The 27,881-nt window shown below is 46.7% G+C and overlaps 1 protein-coding gene across 2 annotated transcripts in view; it reads right to left on the bottom strand.

Annotated features, from left to right (window-relative positions):
* Nucleotides 1-9,102: 9,102 nt before the first annotated feature.
* The window catches only part of EXOSC7 (exosome component 7), a 29,326-nt gene continuing 10,547 nt past the window's right edge, over nt 9,103-27,881 (bottom strand). The window contains exons 4-8 of one of the 2 annotated variants that reach the window (XM_082662756.1): nt 23,491-23,656; nt 18,246-18,316; nt 13,570-13,693; nt 12,363-12,518; nt 9,103-9,347 (exon numbers count right to left, since the gene is read on the bottom strand). In XM_082662756.1, the coding sequence (XP_082518882.1) occupies nt 9,243-9,347; nt 12,363-12,518; nt 13,570-13,693; nt 18,246-18,316; nt 23,491-23,656 (622 nt within the window). In that variant the 3' untranslated portion in view covers nt 9,103-9,242. Of the gene's footprint in view, nt 9,348-12,362; nt 12,519-13,569; nt 13,694-14,941; nt 15,192-18,245; nt 18,317-23,490; nt 23,657-27,881 lie in introns of those variants that run through there. The other variant, XR_014297259.1, reaches the window with a different exon arrangement.

Below are 27,881 nucleotides of genomic sequence, written 5' to 3'. Positions count from 1 at the left end.
GTCCCACAATGATGTCTCCTTACAGAGTGCACTGGGGCTGACTGCTGGATTGTCTAGAATGTTTACTGTGATTCTTTTGTGGTCTGTCTCTATGCACTTGATGTATCTTTGGTTAAAAATACAAGGGAGTCCTCTCCTTTTTTCACTTTCTGTTTCTCAACTATCCTGTCTGAAGCAGAGGTGACCACGGTGGGAGAAGGGCAGCTGTGGTGCCCCAGAGTGGTGTCAGAGATGGAGCAGGGAGAAAAGAATGTCCCCATGAGGAGCAGTGTGGTGTGGGGTGTCAGGGTGCTGCAGCAGGGTGGAGGGGGGCACCCCCAGGGGAACAGAGGCCCTGCATGGAGTGTTGGAGTCCAGGTGAGGAGAAGAGGTGGTCCGCATGGGAGAGCGGGTGGTGGCAGAGGTGAGAGAGTGGTTACATACAGGGGCACCCATCGAATAAGTACATTTATTAAAGACCATGGGAGCCAGGTTTCTCATTGTCAGAAAAGGGAGGTACAAATACAGAGAGAAAACTAGAATGAATCCTATGGTGTAGGATTAAAATTGGAGCTATCGGTGTGCAGTTGTGGACTTTGACACCTAAAGAGGAATCTATAAATGTCAGTGCAAATGTGCACATCAGTCTGCCCGCTGTCTGGGTGGAGCAGAATTGCCTCCAAAGCCTCGAGCACTCCTGGCATCCAAGTGCCACCTTCTATAATAAATACAGCTTTCCACTAAAAGGAACCAGAGCACCTTGGAGAAATGGCTGATTTCAGGGCTGGGGCAGGAAAAGTAGAAAATGAGCCCAGAACAAGTTGTTTTGCCAGAAAGCAAGGAATTGTTTAAAGAAGGATGGGAACGTGCCAGGACACAGAGCCAGCTTGAAGGAGCTTCTTGGGGCCAAAATCAGGGACAGTTTGAACATCAAAATAGTGACAGTAACAGCAAAACAGGAAATCATGAGCATACACAGATATAAATAAATAAGCGAATACACGGGAAGTCTGATGAGCAACGGGGTATTTTCATCATCTCAGATTACTTGCCCACAAAATACTTATTAATTACAAAGAGGAAAGAGTCACCTCGCAGTGGAAAAGCCTGGAAGATGTCACTTGAATGAAGTGAGCAAAGTAAGCATCGTCAGTAATGGGCCAAATGGAGAGCCTGCAGCACCTGAGCGCCTGATGGGCTGCGGTGAGGAGAATGCGGCATCACCTCCGTGAGACTCCTGCCGAGGAAACGCCACACTAGCCCAACTGAGGGGCTTTCTACAAAACAACTGCCCAGCAACTTTCAGAACCGTCCAGGACGTGTCTGAGGAACTGTTTCAGACTGAAGGAGATTGCAGGCACAGAGCAACGCGTTTGGACCAAACCCTTTCGCTCTCATGGACGCCCTTGGGACAACTGGAGAAACTTGATGGGTCTGAGGAGCACGTGGCAGGGATGTACCCCTTGGATGTTACTGTCCAGTTTGGATGGTGTGTTGTGACTATGGAGGAGAGTGGCCTTGTCAATAGGAAACATGCACTAAAGCACAACCTTCGGGCATCAGGTCGACAACTCACTTGAAAATGGCTCAGGGGAAAAATATTCTTTGTACTGTAGTTGCAGATTTTCTGTGAGCTTTAGATTGTTCCAAAAGAAAATGCAGTGCTATGTAATTCAGGCTTTTCTTCCAGGGACCCCGCCTTGCCCCATCTGATTTGGGGAGGGATGTGCCTGCAGCCCAGCCTGGCTGACCTCCCTGCTGTGGTCCCCAAGGGCAGGAGCCTGGGGCAGGCAGCAGGCACTCTGTTGGCCCTTTCTGTCAGGGGCCATCCCTCACATTCTCAAGAGTGGGAGAGGGTTTTATATTCACAGCTGGCCCCTCAGTGGGATGGTTTAGGGCTGAGGATTATGCAACCTAACAGGCAGGGAGCCTTGCTTCCTGGAACTTTGGGTGGGTAGCACATAGCAAGAGAAAATTAAAATTCTTTTTTTCTTTTTGAAACTCCATTGCTTTCTTTTTTTTTTTTTTTTGTGGTACGCGGGCCTCTCACTGTTGTGGCCTCTCCCATTGTGAAGCACAGGCTCCGGATGTGCTGCCCCAGCAGCCATGGCTCACGGGCCCAGCTGCTCTGCGGCATGTGGGATCCTCCCAGACCGGGGCATGAACCCGCGTCCCCTTGCATCGGCAGGCGGACTCCCAACCACTGCGCCACCAGGGAAGCCCTCCATTGCTTTCTTGATTTTCTCACCTCAGCTTTTTGGCAGCAGGGAAATGGGAGGAGTTTGTTTCCAAGTGTGAGGCCAGGACAGGCCTGATTGTTGAGGCCGTGCCCTGGCTATGCTGGAGAGGAGGTCCCAGAGAAGCTCTGCTGTGGCCGTTCAGAAACCCGGAACCCCCTGCTCTAGGTGTCATCCCACAGGAGCCACACAGAGCCAGGCTGTGTCAGGACCCACCTGGAACTGTTCTTGCCCCATCGGTCCCTCATTCACTTCACAATGTGCCCAGGCCTGTGTGAGGCCCTGGGAGTGCAATGTGAGGGGCCCCCTGTGCCAGTGGGACTGAGGTGGGCCTCAACAAAGGCAAGTGGCCCACCGTCCCTCAACCTTTGAGATAAAAAGCAGATGGGAAGAGGCCACCTGGTTTAACCACCACTCGATATGGGCTGTCCTTTTCCATTGAGCCTGTCCGATGTCTCCATGTGCTTGCTTAAATCCTTCCTGGGACGAGCAGCTCATTACTCTGCAAAGTAGCTGGTTCCATCATTAGACACTCAGCTTGTTATAAAGTTCCCCTGTGGTGAGGCAGGCAGGCCTCCGAAACATCACCCTGTGGTCCCTGGCGCCGGCCTCTGGAGCAGTCATTTAAGAGGCCAGCAAATGTTTGCAACTGGCCTTCCTGTCCCTCTTTGACTGCCTCCTCTCCGTGTTCCTTCCCCGCTTCCTCCCAACTTTTCCTCTGAGATATGGTTCCTGGACTTATCTTCCCCAAATCACCTTTGGATAGAATTCTGCTTGTCACTGTCCTCGCTGTGGTGTGTTTTCTCAAGCAGTCTGCCATGGGCAGGGGGCTGTGCCTCCCGTGGTCCAAATGGACACGCTGTTCAGAACCCACCTCTTTGTAGCCACCATGCCTCACTTGCTGCCAGTGTTAATAAGCTTATGGCCATTGAACCCCCGGGTCCTCTTGTCCACCCCCAGCTCTCCCTGGCTAGGTGAGAACCAGCACTGCAGCCACCTCCAGTGGACTCACCAGCAGCCCCGGTGAGGTCTATGGATTTCATCGTCCCAGCGTAAAAGATCTTCTGGTGGCACCGTCCCAGAGGCCTCTACCAGCCGGTAGGGCAGCAGCAAGTGGGGGTGGTTTCAGCCAGGAGAACGATGCTGGGTTAATGTTCACGAATGACCCACCCTCAAGGAAAAGTCTATGAGCTAACACACCACCCTCAGGGCCCAGTCTTTTCACATCAGTTTCCCTGCACAAAGAATCATCTTGACAATAAAGCCAGAGGCAGAAAAATCTGAAGAGAGCTCTAAAAGGCACATTTCAGGTTTTAAGCGTTGTTTTGTTTTGTTTTTTTTTCCCTCCAAAGCTGTTGGAAGTCTGAGTATATAAAACAAGCTCTGGCCACCCCACCCATGTCAGCCCAAACAACATGAAAACTTCTGGCCCAGCGTGGAACCATCCCCCACCCCTACCCTCTCCCTGCACAGATGTTTCCTTTTAGCTCCACTGGCCCTATATAAACAGAAATGAGGCCCCGCCTATGGAGCAGAGAATTTCCACACTCTCTTCAAAGGTAAGAACATCCAGGGTGCACATCTCCAAGAATATATTGCAAGGGCAGTCTTGGCCCTTAGTCAGAACCAAAGACAAATGGCCTATTACCATGGTCTCAATGACCGTCATTAGGAAAGTCATTTGCTCCTTTCTGAACCCTTTTTAACACCTTGTTGTCATTCATTCAACAAGTATTGCCTCTGTCCTTGTGTGCCAGGCCCTGGGGCACACAGTACTGGGGGAGGCAATACCCCACCTAGCCAAGTTCTTGGCACCATGGGGCCACATTCCTTGTTGTTTTGTCCCTAAAGGTCAGCAGTAGCCTAGTGGAAAGAGAACTGGGAGTCTTGGATTCTAAGTGGAGCTCAGACACCTGGCACCTGTGTTTTCTGGGGCAAGTTATTCAAGACCCAGATCCCTCTTTCATAAAATAGGGCAATAATCTCTGCCTACACAATGGGATTCTTGTAAGGAGCATGTGGAGACCCTGTATGTGAGGCAGCTGGGCCACCTGCAGAGGTGTGGGAAAGGAGGACTGGTGAGAGAAGGTGCACCGCCCTCAGAGATGCATGGCCTCTGTCCACCACTTTACTCCTTCCACTCCAGGGCTGAGACAGTAAATGACCTGACTTGTAAGTTTGGGAAGAGTAAACTGGGCGTGTGGCCGTTTTGCACTTACCTGATGTCTTCAGCTATAATAGCTCACACAGGAAGAAATAGAAAATCTGATTAGTTTTGTAGGATACTACAGATTTCCATCTGCCTTTTTGACACCTGTCCCTCGACCCCTCCACAAATGGCCTTAAAATTCGACAAATATAAACCCAGTTGTGCATTTAGGGATCCTGAAGTTTCCAAATTATCACACTAGCCCTGCACAACCTCACTAGTTAAGTTTTGCCGGTTTCTCTTTTTCCCCCCATGGAACTCCTCATAGAGCCCATGTCCAGAATCTGCAGATGCCCCCAGGGAATGAAATGACTGGTGACAGACTGCTCCCTTCTAAAGCTCTCTCCCTTCTCTGGAATTTTTCAGAGAACAAGCTTTTGGTTTCATTGATTTTCTCTATTGATTTTCAGATTTCAATTTCACTGATATCTATATTGCTCTAATTTTTATTATTTCTTTTCCTCTGCTTACTTTGGATTTAATTTGCTCTTCTAGTTTCCTAAGGTGGAAGCTTAGATGATTGGTTTTAGATCTTTCTTCTTTTCTAATATATGTATTCAAGGCTATAAATTTCCTTCTAAGCACTGCTTTTGCTACAACCCACAAATTTTGATAAGTTGTGTTTTCGTTTTCATTTAGTTCAAAATTCGTAATTTCACTTGAGATTTCTACTTTGACCCAGGCGTTATTTAGAAGTTTCTTGTTTAATCTCCAAGTGTTTTGGGATTTTCTGGCTATGTTTCTGTAATTGATTTCTAGTTTAATTCTATTGTGTTCTGAGATCAGATCATTGTGATTTGTTTTATGAAATTTGTTAAGGTGCATTTTATGGTTCAGAATGTGGTCTATCTTGGTGAATGTTCCATGTGTGTATCCAGCTGTTGATGGACGCAGCAGTCTATAGATGTCCATTATGTCCAGTTGATTGATGGTGTTGCTGAGTCCAAATATGTCCTTACCAATTTCCTGCCTGCTCCATCTGTCCATTTCTGATAGAGGGGTGTTGACGTCTCCAGTTATGATAGTGGATTCATGTATTTCTTCTTGCTGTTCTATCAGTTTTTACCTCATGTATTTTTATTTTTTAAACATCTTTTTTTCTTGTCTGTGTTGGGTCTGTTGCTCTGCGTGGGCTTTCCTAGTTGTGGCGAGCGGGGGCTACTCTTCATTATGGTGTGAGGGCTTCTCATTGCAGTGGCTTCTTGTTGCAGAGCACGAGCTCTAGGTGCACCTGTGCCTAGTAGTTGCAGCACGCAGGCTCAGTACTTGTGGCTCCACAGGCTCAACAGTTGTGGCTCGCAAGGTCTAGAGTGCAGGCTCAGTAGTTGTGGTGCGTGGGCTTAGCTGCTCTGCAGCATGTGGGAGCTTCCCGGACCAGGGATAGAACCTGTGTCCCCTGCATTGGCAGGCGGATTCTTAACAACTGCGCCAGTAGGGAAGTCCTACCTCATGTATTTTAATGCTCTGGTGTTAGGCACATACACATTACAGATTTTTATGTCCTCCTGGATAACTGACCCCTTTATCATTATGTAATGTTCCTCTTTATTCCGGATAACTCTCCTTGCTCTGAAGTCTCCTCTGTCTGAAAGTAATATAGCTGCTCTAGCTTTCTTTTGATTGTTACCATGGTTTATCTTTCTTCCTCCATTTATTGATACTTTTAATCTATATGTCTCATGTTTAAAGTAAGCTTCATAATAGCTATATTAATTTCGCTGGATTTGCCTGTTGGTCTCTCTGATTTGGGGAGCAGTGGTTGCCCTGTGACCTCACTTCTCTTACAGATCTAAGAAGCATTGTTGCTTTTTCAGTTTATTCAGTTCTGGTGTCTCCTCCTCATTTATTTCAGGTGCTGGCCAGGTCCAACTTCAGGGGCTATCCCAGCAGTGAATTAGGACAGCTTCAGACCTCCTTGCTAGGATATTAAACCCCCTTTTCAGCCCTGGCCCTGGTCCAACACCCTCAGATCCACTCCCACTTCTATTTCCTTGGTACCTGCCAAGCCAGGTCTTGCAATTATTTTGATGAGTAATATCTTTCTTCCCATGGCAGGGACTGCATTTCCCTGCTCAGGATGGGCTGTAATCAGACCCTAGTTATGGGTCTGGAGCCAATGAGGGAAGGTGGGGCAGACGTTGACAAGTATCACCTTGTGAGACATCTGCCTCAGTATGGTCCTTGCATGGGAACTGGTACAGTGTTTCTTTTGGGAAACAGCTGCTCTCCTTTAGCTAGGGGTAGGGGCTTCTTCTGCCTGCCTAAAGTGTTCCGGGGAGAATGAGGGACCAAGATCCTGTCTTTATCCCAGGTCAGAGTCCCTTTCTTCCTGAAGAAAGCCCTGTCTCTGGCAAAGGAACCTGCCAAGGATGCACCTTCAGGCTGCTTTGCAGCTCTGCCATTCTTGCACAAGCAGTGATACTGGCATGAACTTCTTTATACTTCATGTTTTTACTCTCCTTTGGTTACATTTCCAGAAGTGGAGTTTTAGGTCAGCGGGCATGAAATTTTTAAGACTTTTAATACCCACTGCCAGATTATTTCCAAAAAGTTTTGAATAACACAGGTTTACGCTCGACTGGCAGTTATATGAGACCACAGCCTTTATTGAGCAAAATGCAAACTGCTGTCAGTATTCTAAATTCATGTGTTTTGCAGGCTTGAATTTACACAATTTGAGAGACCAAGGAATCACAGAAACAATAAAACCAATTTGAATATTCTATAACATTTCATTCCTTCTATGCCCACCCTTACCCTCCCCACCCACAAGCTGTTGATTGCCTTTTGGCTGACTTTAGTTTTTCTCCCTGACATTTATTTAATGGCCACTAAAGACAGCTCTGGTTCTGCTGGATGAAGCAGTGGATTTCCCCAGGACAATATTTTTCCAAGTCTTTGCCAGTCTCTGCCTTCAGTTTTCACTTATTCTGAGAGCTGCAACCATCAGACAATTCTAATACAGCCTCTCCTGGAGAGACCTTGCTCATTTGGTATTTTGTTTCATTTGTGATGTACCCTTCTTCCAGGTGGGGTGGCCTTCAAGGGAAGGTATGGATGGGGTGGTAGACACAGACGCTAACATCTACTTCTTCCCTTCATTTGCACCATAACTGCTTAGCCAGCAGGCCCAGCTGGGTAGCTGTTGTACAACTGGCCTGGGAAGGCCTCACCTGCCTGTCTCAACTATCTGATGTCTTTAATCATCAAAACTGAAGGTTTCTAAACTTTATTCACATTCTGGTTGCATCTGTGCAGTCCCACTGTTAATGTTCCAGCACGGTCAGTCAACCAGGGGCAGGGGAAGAGAAACAGGCTGACTGCTGCCTCCCTGGGAGCACTGTCATGGCGCCTGTAAGGACAATCACTGGGAAAAAAATAAAGAAAAAAGAGAACCCAGGCTATTTTCTCAACAGGGCATCAACTCCAGGTCCAAGTCCAGGCAGCTGCTTCTCTCCACAGGACATACCTGGCCATGCCGGGAGGAGGTGCCCACGCCAGGACCTCTGGAGTCAGTCCTTAAGGGTTCAGCTCGCATTATGTTCTTTCCATTAGGCAATAACTTCCTAACTCCTTACCCTATTTGTCTAACTGAAATGCAGAGAGTAAATGCCACGGCTGAAATGCGCTCTTTCATGAATCAGCTCCTTCCCCAGGGCTCTTTTTAAGGATTGATTGGGGAGTTTCAGTTCCCCTGGAGAAAAAATAGAGACTGCTCAACCCATGAATAGACTTAATTCCAACACACTGCACTGTGAGTAGAACACAGGCTTATAGAAAGAGCCTCCTGGCGCCATTGAGAATGGCCTCTCCTTCTGTCCCCAGAGTAGGAAGCTGAGCTGAGTAATCAAATGACAACATCTCTGAAGCAGCCCTCTTAATGCTGATAAAACATGGAAATCTTACAAAACACCAGCGAGTGGCTATAAAACACAAAGTAAGTTCTAAACAAGAGTGATAAGAAAGGTTGGCTAAGGACCAAAGTACATGTTAAGCCCCAGACTCTAGGGGAGCTAGGTTGGGAATCTCTTGGAGGGCAAGAAGCAAGAACTGGGCTTCCCCCAAAACTCGGGAAGGCTCACCAGCCAGGCAGAAGCCCTGGGTCTGTACCTGGAGCAGAGTGCCTCCTCCATCTCCCCCACCAAGAAGCCCCCAAATACACGAGGCAAATTTACATTTTTCTTTTTTTTTGCAGTACATGGGCCTCTCATTGTTGTGGCCTCTCCCGCTGCGGAGCACAGGCTCCAGACGCGCAGGCTCAGCGGCCACGGCTCACGGTCCCAGCCGCTCCGCGGCATGTGGGATCTTTCCGGACTGGGGCACGAACCTGTGTCCCCTGCATCGGCAGGCAGACTCTCAACCACTGAGCCACGAGGGAAGCCCGAATTTACATTTTTTGTGTGTGATTCTTATTTTGTAGGCTCTACAGGGGAGAAAGATTGACAATATACATATCATAAACATTTCCTTTGAACCATTTTTCTGCTAGGTCTTGATGTTGTTATTCTGATCTCCTGTGGCAGGTGGTAGGTCTCCCTGGGGAGGCCTGTGACCAGAGCCCTTGCATTGGAGCAGACCTCTGCACTTAGCTGTCATTCACTAGACAAGGGTCAGACTCCCTGAGGGGTCACCGAATGGCATCTTGGCTTACAGCTGAGGAACTCTAGCCATATCAAGCCAGATCATAAATCAGACTTTAATTTTACATGTACAAATGTTGCCTTAAATTCATAATAGTTAAGAAAAATGTACACAGAATTCAGCTTAAAAGGAAAAGTAGAAAACAAACACGTGGCAGTTGGGGGTTGATGTGCAAATCATCCCAGGAATCCAACTTTCTGTCTCTTGGGCCCCAGGCTTTCCTCCTTGTGTAGAACGCTCTGCAGGGAGGTGTGCAGCACCTTGCCCACGCGCTTGCTGGTCTGCAGGACACAGAAGGGATGGAAGAGGGCACAGGCCCGCTTGTGAGGCACACACACTCTGACCAAGAGAAGCTCCCCGCCAGCTAGCCATTGTAAAGCTGCACACGTTCCATCTGCCTTACAGGACTTTTATTTAATTAACAAGTCAATATAAAAACAAACCCCAAACCCTGACTACATAGTAGTTGCATTCTGGAAAAACCTCCATTTTGAAAAAGGAAAAAAAAAAAAAGGAAGAAGAAGAAGAAGGCAAACCCCAAAGCAGCAAGCAACAAAGGCTGCCTCAGTCCTTAGCTGCTGCCAGTAGAAGCAGCAAAACTGTCAACCCAGTCAGGTCTTGGTTACAGCCACTGTGCTGCAGTGAGAAGGCATGGGGAAGCCAAGTGAATCCAAAAATCTGTCTGATGAAGGAACAGATGGTGCTGAGGACCAATGTTAACACGCAGTTTCTAATTCACCTGCCACCAAAGGAGACCTGCTCAGATAGGACCAAAGTCAATACCCGGATAGAGTCTTTGATGTTACTGACATGCAGAGATGCTAAAGGCGTGAAATGTTGGAATCAAGACAGGTCAGGAGGTCAGACAACCCACAGATTTCCTACACAGCAGAAAGAAGGGGGCCCCGGCAAAAAAACCCAACTATACAACAAAAATCTTTCTTTAGGCAACTGTTTTTCCATCCCATGAATCAGGTTAAGAATACAGTGAACCAATTGCAAGTCTCTTCATCAAGGCTTCCACGTTCCCATAGCAGTTTTAGTTTCACCTGTGCCACCGGTTCCATTCCCAACAATGTCAGGGAGAAAGGCACCCAGGCCTTGACCCCCACCCCAATCCTCCTAGTCATAGGTGGATTCTCCCTAGGGCTGTGTGCCTTCTCCCCTGACCCCTGACTATAACAAGGGATGAGACTCTTAAGAATTACGGAAAACTCATATGAAGAGAAGATCTCAGTCTACAGGCTGGGGAGTGATCAGTTCTGTGAAATGCAAAGTCAGGGTTAAGGTCCAAAGTGACTTTGGGAAGATTTTTATCATGACGTTAGAAAAAAGAAAAAATGTCCAAGTTGATTTAGTAGAGGAACTGATTATTCACGTGAATGAAGGCAGGGAGAGGAGAAGAGGAGATGAGACAGACAGGACACCAGGACTTGAGAAGTCTGAACCTGGACTTGCAGGAAAGAGACTGCAGGGGTTGGGGGTGGCAGCCGCACAACAACCTGGGTTTCTAAGCTTTACCACGAGCGGCATCTCCAGAATGCTGCCTCCCCATGTGAGGCAAATGGTGAGACAGGGCCTCAGGGCCATGGTCCCTCTGAGCAGGGTCTGCAGACCTCATTCCCGAGCCCCAGGGGAAGATGAAGCCCAGCTCACTGGACAGCACTCTGGTTCTCCCACCCATCCATGGCTGACCTGGTTTATGAGGTTAAAATAGCTCTTGGCTGGAGGCACACAGTCCAGGTTTGAATCCTAGCTCCCGCATTTACGAGCTGTGAAGCCTGTAGGCAAGTTCCTTATTCTCTACGTGCCTTAATTCCTCGTCTATAAAAATAAGGGTAACAACAGTTTCCTCACGGGGTTGTTGAGGAGTAAATGACACGATATTATTTAAAGCACTAAAAACAGAGTCTGACATGTAGTAAGCACACAATAAACGTTAACTATTATTTATTGTTTCTGTTGTTGTTTAGATAACTGCAATTCTCATCAAACTCTCCTGGTGGGGGGATGAGGGGGGAATTCCTTCGAAAACAATATTTGAGAGCCACTCATCTAGAGGCCTCTGGTAGAACTTATTATAAAGCTTTTTAAGAGCTTTTGTTTAAGAAGAACCCTTGTTGCCATGCACAGTTGGAGACACCTGAACTCAGGGTGCTTAATGGGGCACAGAGTAGGAGCTGACACTTACTGCAAACTGACGACACGTCAGACGCTCTGACACGTGCTTCCCCTCCACTCAGCCTGCCCACCCCTCACAACACCTGCAGCAGCAGGCACTACTACTGTTGTTATCCCCATTTGCAGATGAGGGAACTGTGGCCCAGAACCCACATTTGCAACCCGGGCAGTCTGTCTTCAGAGCTTATGCTTGGGCCCTCAACACTATACACAAGGCCAATTTTATGCTTTCAAGTAAGATGACAAAAATAACAACAGACATTAAGTGCACAATAGTGAGAAGTCACTATTTCTAGAAATGAAAGAAGAGTATAGATGACCTCTGGGCATGTGTTGTGAGGCAGTGGTTAACTAAAGCAAAAAACTGGGGCTGGCTAACTCTGTTCCTGGCAATTCAGTCAGTCAGTCAGTCTGTCAGTCTCAAAGTCCTCAAAGACTTCTGGAAAGTCAAGGCGGACACGAGGGAAGGAAGGTCTGGAAAGACACAGGTCAGCATGACCTGGTCCCTGCCGCAGAGGGGCTTCCAGGCCAATGTGGGGGACAGACCTGTCGACCAATCAGTACAGAGCAGCTGGAAAGCACCCTAGTGGTGCTGCCAGGCCCGAGGAGACCTGAGGGGAGCAATCCGCCAGTCAAGAGGATTTCCCACCTTTCCTATTCATCTCCACTTAAACACTTCCAGACCCACGAAGAATGGGGAGATGGCCATCCTTCAGCCCCCTGGCTCCACCTCCGCTCACTCCCTTCAAGGGATGGGAAGCAGTCAGCCAGGATTTCAATTCCCTTATCAAATCACAGAAACTTGGAATTTTGGAGTTACAAGTGACTCTTCACATTATCAGTCCAATATTCTCATTCAGAAATATGGAACTGAGGATGAGAGAGGGAAAGGATAAGAGACTCTTACGAGCAGGTCGCCATTTCCTGGTCCAGAGCCCTCACCACCACCACCCTCAGCTAGCTCAGCGACATCTGGCTCATACCAGCTGCTCTCCAAGCCCCAAGCCTGGGGTGAAGGGGGTCAATGGGGAGAATTCCCACAGCGTGACCAAGGGGGCAGGAGGCAGCCAATACTCCCAGCCAGGTCCAAGCACCTGCTTCAGAACCAGTCTCACCTCCATCATCTCGAAGACGCTCTCTGGGTCCAGGCTGCCCTTTCCCACTTTCCTCATGCATGTCACAACTCCCTTGCTGGTCACGGACACCAGCAAGCTGGCCAAGGAGCAGGCCTCCTCCTGAAGAGTAGCATCCACCACGTGCCGATAACCAATCTGCAAAGTCAGGCAGCAGTGCACGTGCGTGGGCAACGCACATCCCAGATCCCCACTTTTGAGAGCCTCGTGGAGGGAATATCTACACCAGCAAAGAACCTGTATCTCCCATTTGGGTCTTATTTTAGTTCCTGCTCATATGGGAAATATTTGAAGTACCGTTCGATCACTCTATCACAGGCTACTGTGTAACCAGTGTAACAGAAGCATGAAATGGAAATATGGGGTAGGGGGAAGGGTGGTGGCATTATAATTCAGAGACCTTCCAAGTCAGAGGCCAACCAGGGGGTTTCTAACAGGCCCCTGGAAGTTTCACTGATGACAAAGATGAATCAAGAGAGCCCATGCTAAGGGACAAGCTCAAGAATGAGTCAAGGGCAGGTGGCTCCAGTCGTCCCAATGCTTCACCAGAGCCTGGGTGAAGCGATTCTGGTGGAATTAAACCTGACCAGTTCAGTCTGATTTTTATATAACGAATCCTGCGTGGAGTCAGCGACAATCTCAGCCAAAACAGGCCTCTTTGCACAGCCTTGGGAGGTGCAAGTTACACATCAGCATCAGCCAGGTGTTATGCTCCACAGGCCTCAGTGCTAATGGAAAAACCACACTTGATGTATTAGACACCCAGGCCCTGCTCCAACCCCCTTATTTCATAGATGTGGACATTAGGGCCACAGAGGGGACAGTGTCCACCTTTCAACCACCCTTTTACTACTCAAGCAGCGTAGACACCACAGAGTTGAGAGAATTAAAGGAAATATGCATTCAGGGTGTTTTGGTGAAATGCCTGGTAGGTAGAAGGGGCTTAGCAAACTCTGGCTACTGTTACTATGAACCCACTCGTGTGCTCCTGGGACCAGAGCCATTATCTTCCAGTTAAAAAGAAAAGAAAGAGCTGCTCATGGTAGTGGTCTCTAATATAACAAAATTATTCGAGGGTTAAGACTACTATATGGGTTGTGAAACTATAACTTCTCAATCTACTAGGTAACCTTAACGCGTTGAAGGAGATCCACAGGGAAGACAAAAACCATGAGATATAAGCTCATACTTTGCACAGGGTGACGATACAGGGGACATTCTCCACACTTAGCTGGATGCAGTCATAGGGGTCGTCAGACAGTTCAATGTCCTTCAAGCCCTCTTCATCTTCCAGAACACGAACTCTTGGTATCCTAGAAGCAGAAGCACAATTAAAATTCCCACTAACTGAAAGGAAGGATGATAACTTCTTTTTCTTGAGTTGGAATCCCTGTGCCTCACAAGATGAAGTCATGCTATGCCTGAGCTCCGTGTCAGCCCTGCCAAAAGTGTACAGGTGACACTGAGTGCAGTGAGGAAAGGAGGTCTTTTAAAAAAGGATGCTAGGGAGGGACTTCCCTGGCGGTCCAGGGGTTAAGACTCCACGCTTCCACTGCAGGGGACCCAGATTCGATCCCTGGTCAGGGAACTAAGATCCCGCATGCCACATGGCTGGAAAAAAAAAAATGATGCTGAGGAGAGGGAAAGGGAGAGGGGCTAGAAAGAGGTAGGGGATTAAGAGGCATGAAGTACTATGAATGAAATAAATAAGGTACAAGGATATATTATACCACACAGGGAATATAGCCAATATTTTATAATAACTTTAAATGGAGTATAACATATAAAAATACTGAATCACTATGTTGTACACCTGAAACTACTATAATACTGTAAATGAATGATATCTCAATAAAAAAATAAACTTAAAAAATAAAATGTAAAATGATGCTTAGTCAACCAGATATCCAAAAATGAATCCCGATCCCTACCTCTCACCATACACATACCAAATGGACTGCAGATGTAAAGGTGAAAGATAAAACAATAAAGCTTTCATAAGAAAAACTAAGAACATTTTCAAGACCTTAGAGTAGACAAAGATTTATTGAATAGGACAGAAAGTACTCACTGTAAAGGGGAGAAAAAAATAACAGATTCAATTATATTATAATTGAATACACACACACACACACACACACACACACACACAGAGGCACATCTTGGAGATACTGCAGGTTTGGTTCCAGACTACGGCAATAAAGTGAGTCACACGAATTTTTTGCATATAAAGTTATGTTCACGCTATAGTGCAGTCTACTAAGTATTCAATAGTATTTTATCTAACAAAAAAACAAAAAAAGACAATGCACATACCTTAATATAAAAAGATTCTATTACTAAAAAATGATAACCATCATCTGAGCCTTCTGCAAGTCGTAGTCATCTTGCAATGGTAACATCAGATTACTGATCACAGGTCACCATAACAAATATATGAATAATGAAAAAGTCCAAAATATTGCAAGAATTATCAAAATATGACACAGAGACATGAAGTGAGAAAAGACTGCTGGGAAAATGGCACTGATAGACTTGCTCAACGCAGCGTTGTCACAAACCTTCAATTTGTAAAAAACGCAGTATCTGCTAAGCACAATGAAGTGAAGTGCAGTAAAACAAGATATGCCGGGTTTCCCTGGTGGCGCAGTGGTTGAGAGTCCGCCTGCCGATGCAGGGGTTGTGGGTTCGTGCCCTGGTCCAGGAAGATCCCACATGCCACGGAGCAGCTGGGCCCGTGAGCCATGGCCGCTGAGCCTGCGTGTCCGGAGCGTGTGCTCCACAACGGGAGAGGCCACAACAGTGAGAGGCCTGCGTACCGCAAAAAAAAAAAAAATCAAGATATGCCTCTCTGTGTGTGTATAATATATATTAAGATTATGAACTTCTGTTTGTCAAAAGGCATTATTTGGGGAATTCCCTGGGGCTCTAATGGCTAAGACTTCATGCTCCCAGTGCAGGGGGCCGGGATCAAGTCCTGGTCAGGGAACTAGATCCCACATGCCACAACTAAGAGTTCACATGCTGCAACTAAAAATCCCGCAGGCCGCAATGAAGATCCCACATGCTGCAACTAAGACCCGACACAGCCTAAATAAATAAATAATTAAAAGGCATTATTTGGAAACTAAAAGATAATCCAGAGTGGAGAAAATATTTCTCTGTGTGTGTGTATGTGTATATAAACTCACATATTACATAAAGAATTCCTACCAAACATAAGAGAAAGTCACACGACCCAACAGAAAAATGGGCAAAAGACTTCAACAGGAACTTCATGAAAGAGGCTATTCACATAGCCAATAAACATACTGGCTATGTTTATTGCCAGAAAGGTGCTCAACTTAAATATTCATCAGGGAAGTGCAAAGTAAAACTAAAATGTGATACCAAGATATACCCACCAGGACCGCTAATACTAAAAACACAAAAAGAAATCCAAGGGCTGGCAAAGATGCAGGGCAACTCAGACTCTATACACTGCTAATGGGAGTATCATTTCGTAAAAGCACTTTGGAAAGCTGTTTTGCATTACCTAGTAACATTATTTGCAATAGCTCAAAACTGGAAACTACTCAGATCCATCAACAGAAGAATGGATAAATAAACTGTGGCATATTCACACAGTGGAACACCCTACAGCAAAAAGCAAAGTATGACTACAGGCCACAATACAGATGTCTCAAAACATAATGCTCAGTGAACGAGGCAGACATAAAAGAGAAAACACTGCATGATTCCATTTATATCAAGCACCAACCAATCTATTGTTTTAGGACTGTGGTTATCCTCCGTGGGTATAGCGACTTGCATGGGGGTACAGGGTGGGAGGGCTTCTGGGGGGCTGGCAGTGTTCTGTTTCTTGAGCTGGGTGCTGAAAATATATTTGAGCCATAAAGTCAGTTCATTCCAGTGTGGGGTGGAGCCAGGAAGGAAGAGGTGGTCCAGCCAGCTACTGTTATAGAAACAGTGTTGGTGCTTTTCCCTGTGCCTCTAACAAAAGACCCTTATGATTCAGCCTGCTGGCCATCCCTACACAAGCCAACGTCCAGAGCAAAGGAGTTTCAGCCAGAGAATGTCCACAAGGACTAAGGAGTCCTGCCAGGGTCTGCCCTGGATGAAGTCTCCATGTCAGGGGCCCCCAGGGTGTAAGTACTAAGTAATATCCTATTTGAACAAATCAGGTAACCAGTTTGAATTTTGGCATGGTATAAAATAAGCGTACACACACACACCCACACCCCTTCCCAACCCTCTGGCCACAATATGGTTCAGCAGAAGGGCTAGAGGATACTGTCAAGAGAATGGTCTCTACCCTTCTAAAAGGCCCTGGCTGTACCAAAGGTCTCTCCATACACTAGAGGGACCCAGTGCCTTGCTGAGTCCGCATCCCTTGCTGCCCGCAGGGCTGTTCTTGCTCTGGGAATGAGACTTGCAGCTATGGCCATGACAGGTGTCCTCCCCATCCTGAGCAGCTGGGTTTATCATCCTGATGTACAGTTTGCCCAACACCTCCCCCACAGCCAAACCGCCTCATCTGGTTCTACTCTCCCTTTTTGCCCTGGTGCCCATGGAAACCAGCTGGCAGACAGGAAGTAATTTCTGACGCTCGAGGTACAACAGATGGCGACTTCCTTTCTTCTCCAACGGAGCCCAAGCCCAGGCTGCTGCTGATGGCATCTGGTACTTGAGCCCTCACAGTGGCCACAAGTGCCAGGCCCACCCTTGACTAGTGTCAGCCAGGAGTCTAGTGGCACAGCTAGGGTTAAGGGACTCTATAGCTTTCATTCTCAGCAAATATTCCATCCTGCAATTTCTGACCTACATTTATTTATCTTTGTTTTTGTTTGTTTTGTTTTAAATTGTGCAAGTAGTGTAAATTCACCACAGAAAAACTCTAAAATACAGATAAATTTTAAATCACCCATGATATGAGCACTGGAAAATAACCACAATGACCATCTGGGGATATATATATTTACAGACATACTAAATATGCTGCTGTGTAGACTTCAATCCCCTATGTTGGGACATTCAGGTTGTTTCCAACTTCTCATCACTACAAAGAAGCTGTGATAAACATCTTCGAATAATATCTTTGCTCACTTATCCAATTAATTCCTTAGGCTATATCCCTAGAAGTTTTAATCCTCATTTTCAAGTACCCCAGGACCCCCCATTACCATAATGTAAGCTCTCTCATGGAATGAACACCCTCCTCCACATATTTATTTTCAAATGCTGCAAACTTTCCTCAAAGAACCTTGTGCATAGAGAAGGAAAAGGCCGTATCATCAAACAGTCAGAGGGAATGTCAACTCCAAGAAAGCTTAGTGCCACGTCCTCTGCTACACAGCCTGTCTGGGAAGCTGAACCACAGTGGCATCATCATTTCCCGCTCTTAACTTAAACCAAACATCAGGCTGCTACCCTGCTTTGAGAACATTCACGTGTCCAATCAAGGAGTATGTGTCAGGCACTGTTGATGGCGCTGGGGAGACAGCAGAGTACAAAACAGGCAAAACCCCTGTCTCCATGGAGCTTTATCTAGTGACAGTATTTGGAAAACTGACTGTGTCTCTGGTTTCTACTCTTTTTGCTGCTCTGTAGTTTTCTAATATTTTTCTATATGGTACATGTTTACTTATGAAAATAATAATCCAAAAAAATAAATACAGAAATATATTTAGTTATAACTTATAAAATCTGTTTTCTGAAGCTTAAAATTAAATACCAGCATTGTCAATGCTGAAACCCCTTGTTATCTTCTCCTACGAGCTCCAGTAGCAGTGCCCTCAGTGGTTCATCACAGGTGGCTGCTCAGGTTCTCCACGGGCCCAGGGGGCTGTTTCCAGGAAGACATACCTTGTATTGAAGAGCGCAGCCTTTACAGCAATGGAGATGGCATCAAACAAATTTCCACCACATTCCAGGAGCTAACGGAGACGGGGAGTGAGGGGGAGAAGAAGAAGGTAGCATCATTTGTTACTTTAAGTATTATCCCCAGTAAAGGACACTGGTTCCTGAGAAGTGCCAACCAAGTGTTTACAAAGACAAGAACGCGTGGCTGCTCTCCTGGCTCACTGACACACACTGGCTCTTCACCCTAACCGCACGCGCTGCCTTGTTGCCCTGGCTGTGATACCACCACTCAGAGGCCTCAGCCTGTGGTGCAGCTCCTCAGCCAGTCAGGCCTGCACTGAAGGAGGAAATCATCACCTGCGTTTTGCCCCAGGTAACTCTCAGTTGCACTTGGCAAGTGTTACTCTCATCTTTGCTAACATATGCCTGGCCTCCAAACAAGTAAAAAATGGTGGCCACTGATGCTGCAGCTGCCACCAGGGCCATGTTGATTAGTGCAGTTACTACTGCATGTAATTACCTATGTACATCTGATGCTCAAACACCTAACACTCCCTGTTCTACATTAAGCGTAGTAACAACTAAGGTCTTTCACACGTTTTCGCCCATGAGCAAAAGTGTAGACTGTACTCGTGCGCTCATTGAACAGGGAGGGTTACAGCGCATTATTAAGAGGAAGGCAACACATCCTTCTTCCTTATTTTAAAGAAGCCTTGGCCTGAGTTATGGAATAAAGCCAACAGGAAGAGAGGAGAGGAAGTCACGTGTAGAAAGAAAAGTTGTGTACGTCCGTGTGTGTTTGTTTATAGAGTCTATCTCCTCTTCATCTGAACTGTCAACTCGTGAGGCTGGACCCTGTTGGTTTTGTTCATTCCTTTATCTTCAGAGCCCAGGAGGAAGGGCTGCTGGGAAGGAGGAGCCTGGTGATTATGGAAGACAGGCAGGCCCTAAACCCAGGCCTTCCAAACTCTACTAAGAATCAACAACCACACCTGGTATGTCTCATGCACTTCATTCATACCCAGTGCAAACTCTAATTCCCGTCTTTAAGCTTTCTGGGCAAACCTCCAGTGCAGACACCATCTTTCCTACAGCCTGGTATAATTACTGCTTATTAGAATATGATCCCCCAGCCTGTATTACCAACTGGCTTTGTAACTGCAGCTTGTTTGTCTAGCAACTGGACTAGCTCTCCTGTACCCTGGTTCAAGTACAGACTACAGCACGGCCCCCACCTCTGGCTAGACTCTTGCGCCAGACAGTCTGGTTTGATTCCTATCTTTGCTGGGTAACTGAATAACCCGGGGTGGGACCTCACATCTCTGGGCCTCATGGAGGGTGAAAGTCACACGATCTCCCAGAAGTGTTGAACAACTTAGTATCTGTAAAGCCCTTAGAAGTGTGTCTGGCACATAGCAGGCGTCAGCTAAGTGTTTTAAGATAAATACTAATTTGCTCTTTCATCTTCCCATTGTTGTCCTCACAGACTGTCTGAGTGCATCTGCATGTTCTCCATCTTCCCTGTTGACAGCCCAGGTTCCTAACCCTGGCTGTGCAGGGTCAGGGAGCTTATTAACAATGCAGGGTGAGGGCCTGGAAACTGCTTTTTACTCCAGGTCCTAGGTGGTCCTGATGACTGGCCAGGGGTGAAGACCACCGTTTTACACTCTGCTGCCCACAGTATCTGCTTTATGCAAGGGAAGTGCTAGATAAATGCTGACGTCTGCTCTAGCAGCTGTGAGGCCTCCAAGCTGGAGAGGACTTGGAGAGCACCTCGGCCAACCCTTCCCTGACAGGTGGGCTCAGGGGCCTGCCGGCCAGTCAGAGCTCTTTCTACTGTCCTGCACCACGTCCCGTTAAGTCCGGACACAAACACTGGTTTTCAACATTCTGGCTTATCACCAAAAGATGAAATCGAGAGGGCAGAATGCTGAACCCTAAGTATCTGCTGAGGGGCCCCCGAAGGGCAGGCACCCAACTCCAGGCCTCAGCTTGCCTGCCTGGCTCCTCACAGGGTACTGCACGACAAGGAACCCAGGCTGGGCAGCGTGCGTCTGACACTCTTCTCGGCCGCTTGCTGGCCAGGTGTCCTCCGAACTTCGGTTTCCCCCTCAGTGAAGCAAAGCCATGCTTCTCTATAGGGTGGCCATGAGGACTAAATGAGATCACATCCCTACATCCCTGGCACATAAGAGGTGCTCAGAGACCCTACCTTCCTCTCTTCCTGCCAAGCAGGCCCAGCCTAGCTAGAATCTTTCTGCTAAACACAGCGGCACAGCCAAGAAGCAGGGGGAGACTGGGGGGGGGATGTGGAGACCCAAAGCAGCCTGACTGGGCTGTCTGAACAGGCCTACGCGAGCTGGGAGGAAACGGGGAGGTGCCGGACAACTAGCGTTACAGAGAGACTGGACTGTGGTCCCAGAGAGGTCATAGGTGTCCACCTTCGCTGAGGAGAAAACCCCTCCTGTAACAGAGGTGGGGCAGGAGCAGAGCTGAGGAAGGGGAAGGAAGACACACTTGGTCACAGATGCACCTCCCGTCAGATGCACAAATACAACAATGGCTCTTTTAGGGGAACAAGACAACTTATTCTGTTAGCCTCTGAGGATGACGGCCTTCTTTTCATAAGGTACACCTCCAAACCATACTGCTAGGAAGTACAGCGTACCAAGTAGAAAACCTGCCTCCCCACAAAAATCCTGCTCCTCCTGGGTTTCCCCGCACTGTCCTCTCAGACACCCGTGTTGAGCACCTCCTGGCACCACACACAGCCACTGCCGGGTGCTGCAGTGGCTCCTCCACTCCACCTTCCCTCCCATGCCCAGTGCCACAGACCACATGTGGGTCTCATCACCACTCCTGGGGCCCCTCGCGAGACAAGCCTTGTGACCCACCTCCCCACCAAATGTCGCCTGTACACCGTCAGTGCCATGAAGTCCAAAGCTATCCCACTTGGGGTAAAAAGTATGCCATTAAAGAACTGTGAAGAGCAAAGATGAATGAAGTTTCCATGATGGTAAATTTCTACTCTCATAAAATAATGCAACTGGGGAAAAAACCAATACTGGAAACAGGTGGATCATCTGACTATAATAGGTTTCAAGTAATTGTGCCTGCAATAAAAGTATGAAAGCATGGAAGGCTGCCCAGTGAATATTTGTTTGAAAGATGGGCTCTGCCTGAGGACTACCCAGACCAGTTGGTAAAAATAAATCACAGGAGATTCATCTTTTGCAATCCCAGTGATAGGACTGGATTTCCACCATTTTGCTTCAACATGGACTCAATGTATTCAATGTATTTTTAGATGTAGGACAAAAACTTACTCCCCAAACAAAAGCCTATCTCCTACCTCACATGCATGAAGTACGTTCCCACCAAGGCAGAAAGCAATTATGTGAATGACAAAAAGTAATCTACCTCATTAATAATATAATTTTTAAAATGCTTTTCTAATTCATTAAAAACTTTTCTGAAGATGACAACATTTCAAAAGCTCACATCTTCTTCCAAAATAAGTAAAACCTTTAAAAAAATATTAGAGAAGAAATCCAAATGCAAAAAGTCTTAAAAAGAAAGGCCTGGGACTTCCCTGGCAGTCCAGTGGTTAAGACTCTGCCTTCCACTGCAGGGGGCGTGGGTTCAATCCCTGGCCAGGGAACTAAGGTCCCACCTGCTGCAGGGTGTGGCCAAAAATTAAAAAAAAAAAAGAAAGAAAGAAAGGCCTGCAGGTGACCAAGACACAATGCACCCGAGACACTCCTGCTCACCATATATCCCTGCTCATGGAAGAAGCATGCTGGTTCTAAGCTGAGATAACGTCCCTATGATGTTCACCAGTTTTTCAAGAGCCTGCGCTGAGAGAACAGGCTTCTTGCCTGAATCAAAAGAGCATCAGGCCCCCTCACCAGGCCAGCCTCCTACCAAACCACAAGTGTGCAGGGCTGCACCTCCCTGGGCAGCTATGAAGCCTGACTCTTATCGGTAATGACTGTAGGCTGCCAGTTCCCGCCTCCTCAAAACCAGGACGTGTAAAACTACCTGCTTGGTAGGAATCAAACTACAAATACATCCCGCTTACCAGAGGTGAGAAGAAGCAAATGGACTTGTAATTTCACTATTTTTATCCATTAGCATCAGCATTCAGAACAGCCCTAACCTGCTAGACCATAGTAAGCACTGCTCTCTTTGGGTTAGCTGTGCCCATCTATTATCAAATTAATTTAAAAGTATCCAGAAAGCCCTGCCCTGTTTCATGCAGGGCCGACAATTATAGACAGCTGGGCTGTTCCTTGCATGAAGTTCACTATCAGTCCACAAGATAGGCTTTATCTTCAGATTCATTAAAGAACCTGTTTGGTCACTGGCTTAGCCCTGTGCCCTCAATATGAAGTGGAAGATGTAGCCACTAATCTCAAGGTTCATAAAATTAAATGAAAAGGAATAAAATAGACCCAACAAAAGCCTGTACATGAACAAGAGAATGGCAAAAGTAATCACAGCTGTAAGAAAAGTTACTGCCAATCACCAAAAACTGGGCAGACGAGTATTTGAGAGGGAAGCACCAGGAAGGAAATGGAGGGCTAGACTAGAAAGACTCCTGCAGGCGCAGACTCTGGAGGAGGGAGGAGGCAGGGCCTCAGGGGCCTCACTCGGGAAACGAGGGACTCAGAGTAGCTGGGCTACAGGGTGTTTTCGAGGGAGGATGGCTTGGTGAGGTCACAAGCCAGCTCTGGCACTAATCAGACCTGGCTTTGAGGCCCAGTACCACTACTCACAAGCTGAGACCTCCTGGGCTAGTTACCTGACCTCTCTGTGTCTTAGTTCCCTCACTTATAAATGGGGAAAACAAGTGCCCACTCACAAAACATTTGTAAGGGTTACATGAAAATGCATGTAAAGAGCTCATCATCTTTCCATTATCCTTCTTGTCTAAACTCTGCCCATCAACTCTGTTTGGCACCATCTGGAGAGCATCTCTTGTTTTCTTCTCCCCTGACAGCCTCTGTGGATAATTTTAGGTGTTACCATGACATGACTGTAACTTTACTGTAAGATGGCATTATACCTGCACTACTATGTTGTATTTAATTTAAAAATTATTACAGGAGACCAATCTTTTCCCAACTAACCTCACCCTGGAAATTGAAAGCATTCAACTGAAGACGGAAAAAGCAGTGGGAGGAAAGTAAGCCAACTGACTTCCAACAAAGGTAGAGTATGGCCAGTACAGCAATGTGATACTTACTAGCACATCCACGTAGAGAATCCAGCAATGCTCCCGAGGACTAATGCACAGGGACTTCAGGTCGACGCTGCTCTTGTTGTTAAATATCCGGTAGAGGGTGTTAGCAATCTCTGTGCCAAGGTCATCACCTCCCCGACCTTCAAATTCAGGGGTAGCATTGGCTGAACTGTATAGAAGGGCAACAGAAAAGGGGTGAGTCTTGTCGAATGCAAAGAGCAAAAGGGCAGGCTTTGTTCCAGTTTCCCTGGGGGATGCTGGAAGAACCAGGACTATGAGGAAAGTCACTGAAATGAGGAAAGGATACATCTGACACTTTTCCAGCCTCTAGACACATGCAATGAGCCAGGCCAGGACCATATTCTGGATGTGTCAGTGTGTGTGGTGGGAGTTCCCACTGACTTCTACAGAAGCCATATTTATCCAAAGAGAAACAGGAACGCTGGTAAGATGAACCTCAGCCAGTAATAACGAACACTCATATCTTGAGGGTATAATAAAGACTTCTCTGGCAGGCCCAGAGAGGCCTAGAGAATCAGTCTGGACTACAGAGGGGTTACATTATATATACCATCCCTAGATGATGATATGATACTCTCAAAACAAAAACCACAATGTAGGTACAATAACTTTCCTGGAATGATTTAGAAGATATATATATATAACAGTATGTCAGAGTTATGTTATTAACTTTAGATTATCATGGTACTGAAAAGCAGGAAAATAAGACTGTTGGCTGATTTAAATATTAGGTTCTCTCTTTTACTTCATTTTTCTAGAGAAAACTTTTTCCTTTTTAGCCTCTTTATGCCAAATCACCTCAACAAAGAATGAACAAGCATTGACATTTGCCACCCTAAGCACTACTTAAAGTGTTTAACAGGAAATTTTTGAGGGTTCTGGCTTAATGAAAACAAATCCTTAATACACTTGTGACATATACAAACATTCCAGTAATCATTTTATTGTAATAAATAAGGCCTAGAAAGATAAGAAATCAGTTGTTTTAGTATGGTCTCTACAAAATCACATATTGAAGCTTTCTGGTCCTCATCTACCTGGAAGGTCCCGGGCCCCTGTGCTAGGCACTGGAGACCTAGAGACTGAGCAAGGCAAATGCAGACCCTAAGTCAGCAATTCCAATTGCTGGGGGGAGTCACACGATAGTGGGCAAACAGGAGTAGGGGGTCAAGAGGGATGTCAACCAGTGTTGAGGGTTATAGGAGTCCTTGAACCTGAAGATGAGTAGAAGCTGGTCAGACCACAGAAACGCCAAGGGGATTCCAGGCAAAGCAAAACCTATGTGAAGGCTCAAGGCTGTACCCACCCCGTCTGTGTAATGCTGAAAGAAACCTCACCTAATATATTTAAGTGTCCCTTTTGTCTGGTCCATTCTAATATAGATGTAAGATGAATCCTAAAACAATAAGAGTGTATCGTTGTATAATAACTTTGCTACTCTCATAGTGTTCCCTTACTACTATGAGCCAGCAGAACCCCAATTTAAAACCCCTATGAGAAACTTCATTACTGTCATAGCAACCTCACTGTTCCCTCACTGCCTCTGCCAGACTCGGGCACTAAGCCATGAAAAAAAGCTCATTTATGGTAAAATAATCAAGTCACTAGAGACCAAGTTCATTATTTTGCACAGCTAGCAAAAGACAACCTGTTTCTAATTTAAATGCTAAGCCATTAAGTCCCATCTTTTAAGTGTTTAAAAACTGCATCTAAATAGACCATTGTGTAAACAAATCCAGGCAGAGATGCTTATGCTTAAAATGTTGACCTTTCCCTGATTACAGTGGGCCACATCCTCCTGGGAGGGGCTAATTACTGGGGATTGCCGCACTAACAGCCCAAAGGGATGGTTTAAGAACTTCCCAGGCCAATCGGCTAAATAATCTACCTACCAAACCACCCCCCATTGGTTTTTTTTGGACACTGGGCTGGTTTAAAGTGGAAAATTTTCCCATTTTAAAAGGTTTTTCTTTTTTTTCCTTTGTAAAATACAGGTTAACTCTTTCAGCATAGCTGGTGGCCAGAGAAAGGAAGGTTTAGATGCTCAGGAGACTACGGAAAGCTCCTGCTCTGGACTCTCCCTGAATGTGTAATTCAGCATGCTTGGCTTGAAGCCTAACATTAGTCAGGTTAGTGCTCCTTGGGTCTGTCTTATGCCTCAAGGTAATGAATGGGTGCTCTGGTCTTGGGACTTATTACTAGACCACAAATGTTGGAGTCAACGAATGCAGACCAAGGGAGTCCTAAATAAAAAGCTTCTCTATTAAGTGCCAAGTAAAAAAAGAGAGCGGGAGAATGCAGGCTGGTAATCCTACACTCCTGTTCGCAGGCATCACAATATATTCTTTCAGTAGAGGAATATATACTTGGGTTTGGTTTGTTTGTTTGTTTGTTCGTTTTTGGCACAAAACAAGTGGTTTCTATAATTACAATTACCAAAACCAATTCAGATCCTTCATAAAGTATGACCCAGCCCCTCTTCCAGGGCTGTTGGGAAATCGCTCATTGAGCTGGATAAACATAAAAATCCTGGAAACGCTGCCCCTCCCAGTTCTCCAACCTCCTGACTGTGCTCCTCCTGCTTGGCACATCTCTGGTTTAACTGGATTAGGCTGAGATCAAGGCCATGTCTACCTGGAACAGGACTTCAGACACTAGGCCCATTGTTGTTTCCCTTGCTGTCAATCTAGCCTGCAAATCTGTGAAGGCTTACAGCCAGGCCAGGCCAGGCCCACGGCAGAAAAAGTGATTTAGTAGGTACCTGGGCCAGGGATGACTCCGGGCCTTACCCCTCTAGTCATCTAGCCCCCAGGTAGGTCCCAATTCCTCAGGGAGCACATGTGCTCACTTCTGAGCCTGCAAAAGCTTCCCTATAAATGGGTATGGGAACAGTGGCACATTCTGAGTGTTGCATCGTAAGCCCTTGTTTGCAGTTCCTGGGAGAATTATATCGTTAGCTCTGGAGACATTCAAAGCACAGCGAGCCTCAAATGACTTCTGCAGGTTGCCTCTCTGCTTTGCCCCCACCCCCAGCCCTTCAGCCGAGAATGGTGCCCCCTTCAAGCAGCACGAAGTAGGTAAGGAACAGAGATCAAGTGGCTCCACCCACCAATTCAGGGCTTGAAGCTTCCAGTTCAATATTAGTGGAAAAAAACAAGTGGTCACATTTAAAAGTAGTTGAGATCCCAGAGAAGTGACAAGTGCCGGGCACGCTGAAATGTCTATGAACGAAACGTGTTCTCCTCACCTCCTCCAGTTACAACCCGCAGCCTCTCTGAGAGACCAAACACAGCTCCTAAACCCATGAACATGGTGGCCAGAGAGCCAAGAAGTGACCTGATGGTCTGCCACATGGTGGTAACCAGAGTGAAACACCAGCTCACTAAATTCTTACCTTCTGGGCTTTAGATGGAAACCATCTTTTCCCAAAGTTTCAAGCTTCTTATTTAAAATGGCCTATTCTCAGGCTACAACTAACAAAACAAAGACATAGAGACAGGAGTTAGAAGGTCCGAGTATGCTCCCAGTTTAGTCAAAGTGCTGCCAGGCATCTCTGGAGCAGATCTCAGGAACCCCAAGGTTTTCCTCCTCCACTGGTATGGGGATCAGGGTCTGTGTCATGGGTACCCTTTCCTAAGGGCATCATTTCTAAGACCCGGGGAAAATCATTGGGGTGGGCGAAGGTGTCTACACCAGGCTCCATATATTATTCCAAGTAGACAAACAGAAGTAGAAGGAATTAGCAGAAAAGCAATTCGTTTTCTGTGACCTCTCTGGTAATTACCACTGGTAATTTAAATAATTAAAACATGAAAGTTGCTAGTAAGTAGTTAAGTCAAGCTGGGCTCAGTCAGGCAGGAGGCCCCCCCCTCCCCACCAATTAACTTTCCTCCCACTGGGTAACAACTCTGTTTCAGCCTGTGGATGGGTGCATGCCTTGAGCTCTCCAGCAGAGGCCCCACGCCTGGGGCCCGGATGGGGTTGGGGGCAGCACCCTTACGGCTGGGCATAGCCACAGGTACCCAGAAGCCATTCCTATTCATTGGATTGAAATAAAGGGGTTTATTTGTTTACACAATTATGAGTTGCTCCTTGAATATGCAAATGAGGTTCTGATAAAGGTGGCAGCCAGTGGTGCTTGGTAACCTGCTCTTCTTTGCAGGAAAATGGGGCTTTATGAATCTCTCATGGTGATTCTACCCGCTGGGCTGATCACACTGAGCCACTTAAAGACGCCGAAGGGTGCCACCTTGAGAAACAGACTCAGGAGAACTCCCTGGGAAATGGAGTTTCTGGGCCTGGTGAGGTTCTCTTGAGACTTACAAAGGGGGAAAAGAGACCAGCAGGCAGCCACTCTCAGCCAGGAGAAAGAG

Source organism: Grampus griseus (assembly GCF_964374135.1).
Source record: "Grampus griseus genome assembly, chromosome: 10".
NCBI lineage: Eukaryota > Metazoa > Chordata > Mammalia > Artiodactyla > Delphinidae > Grampus > Grampus griseus.
This window is presented reverse-complemented; position numbering and strand designations above follow the sequence as displayed.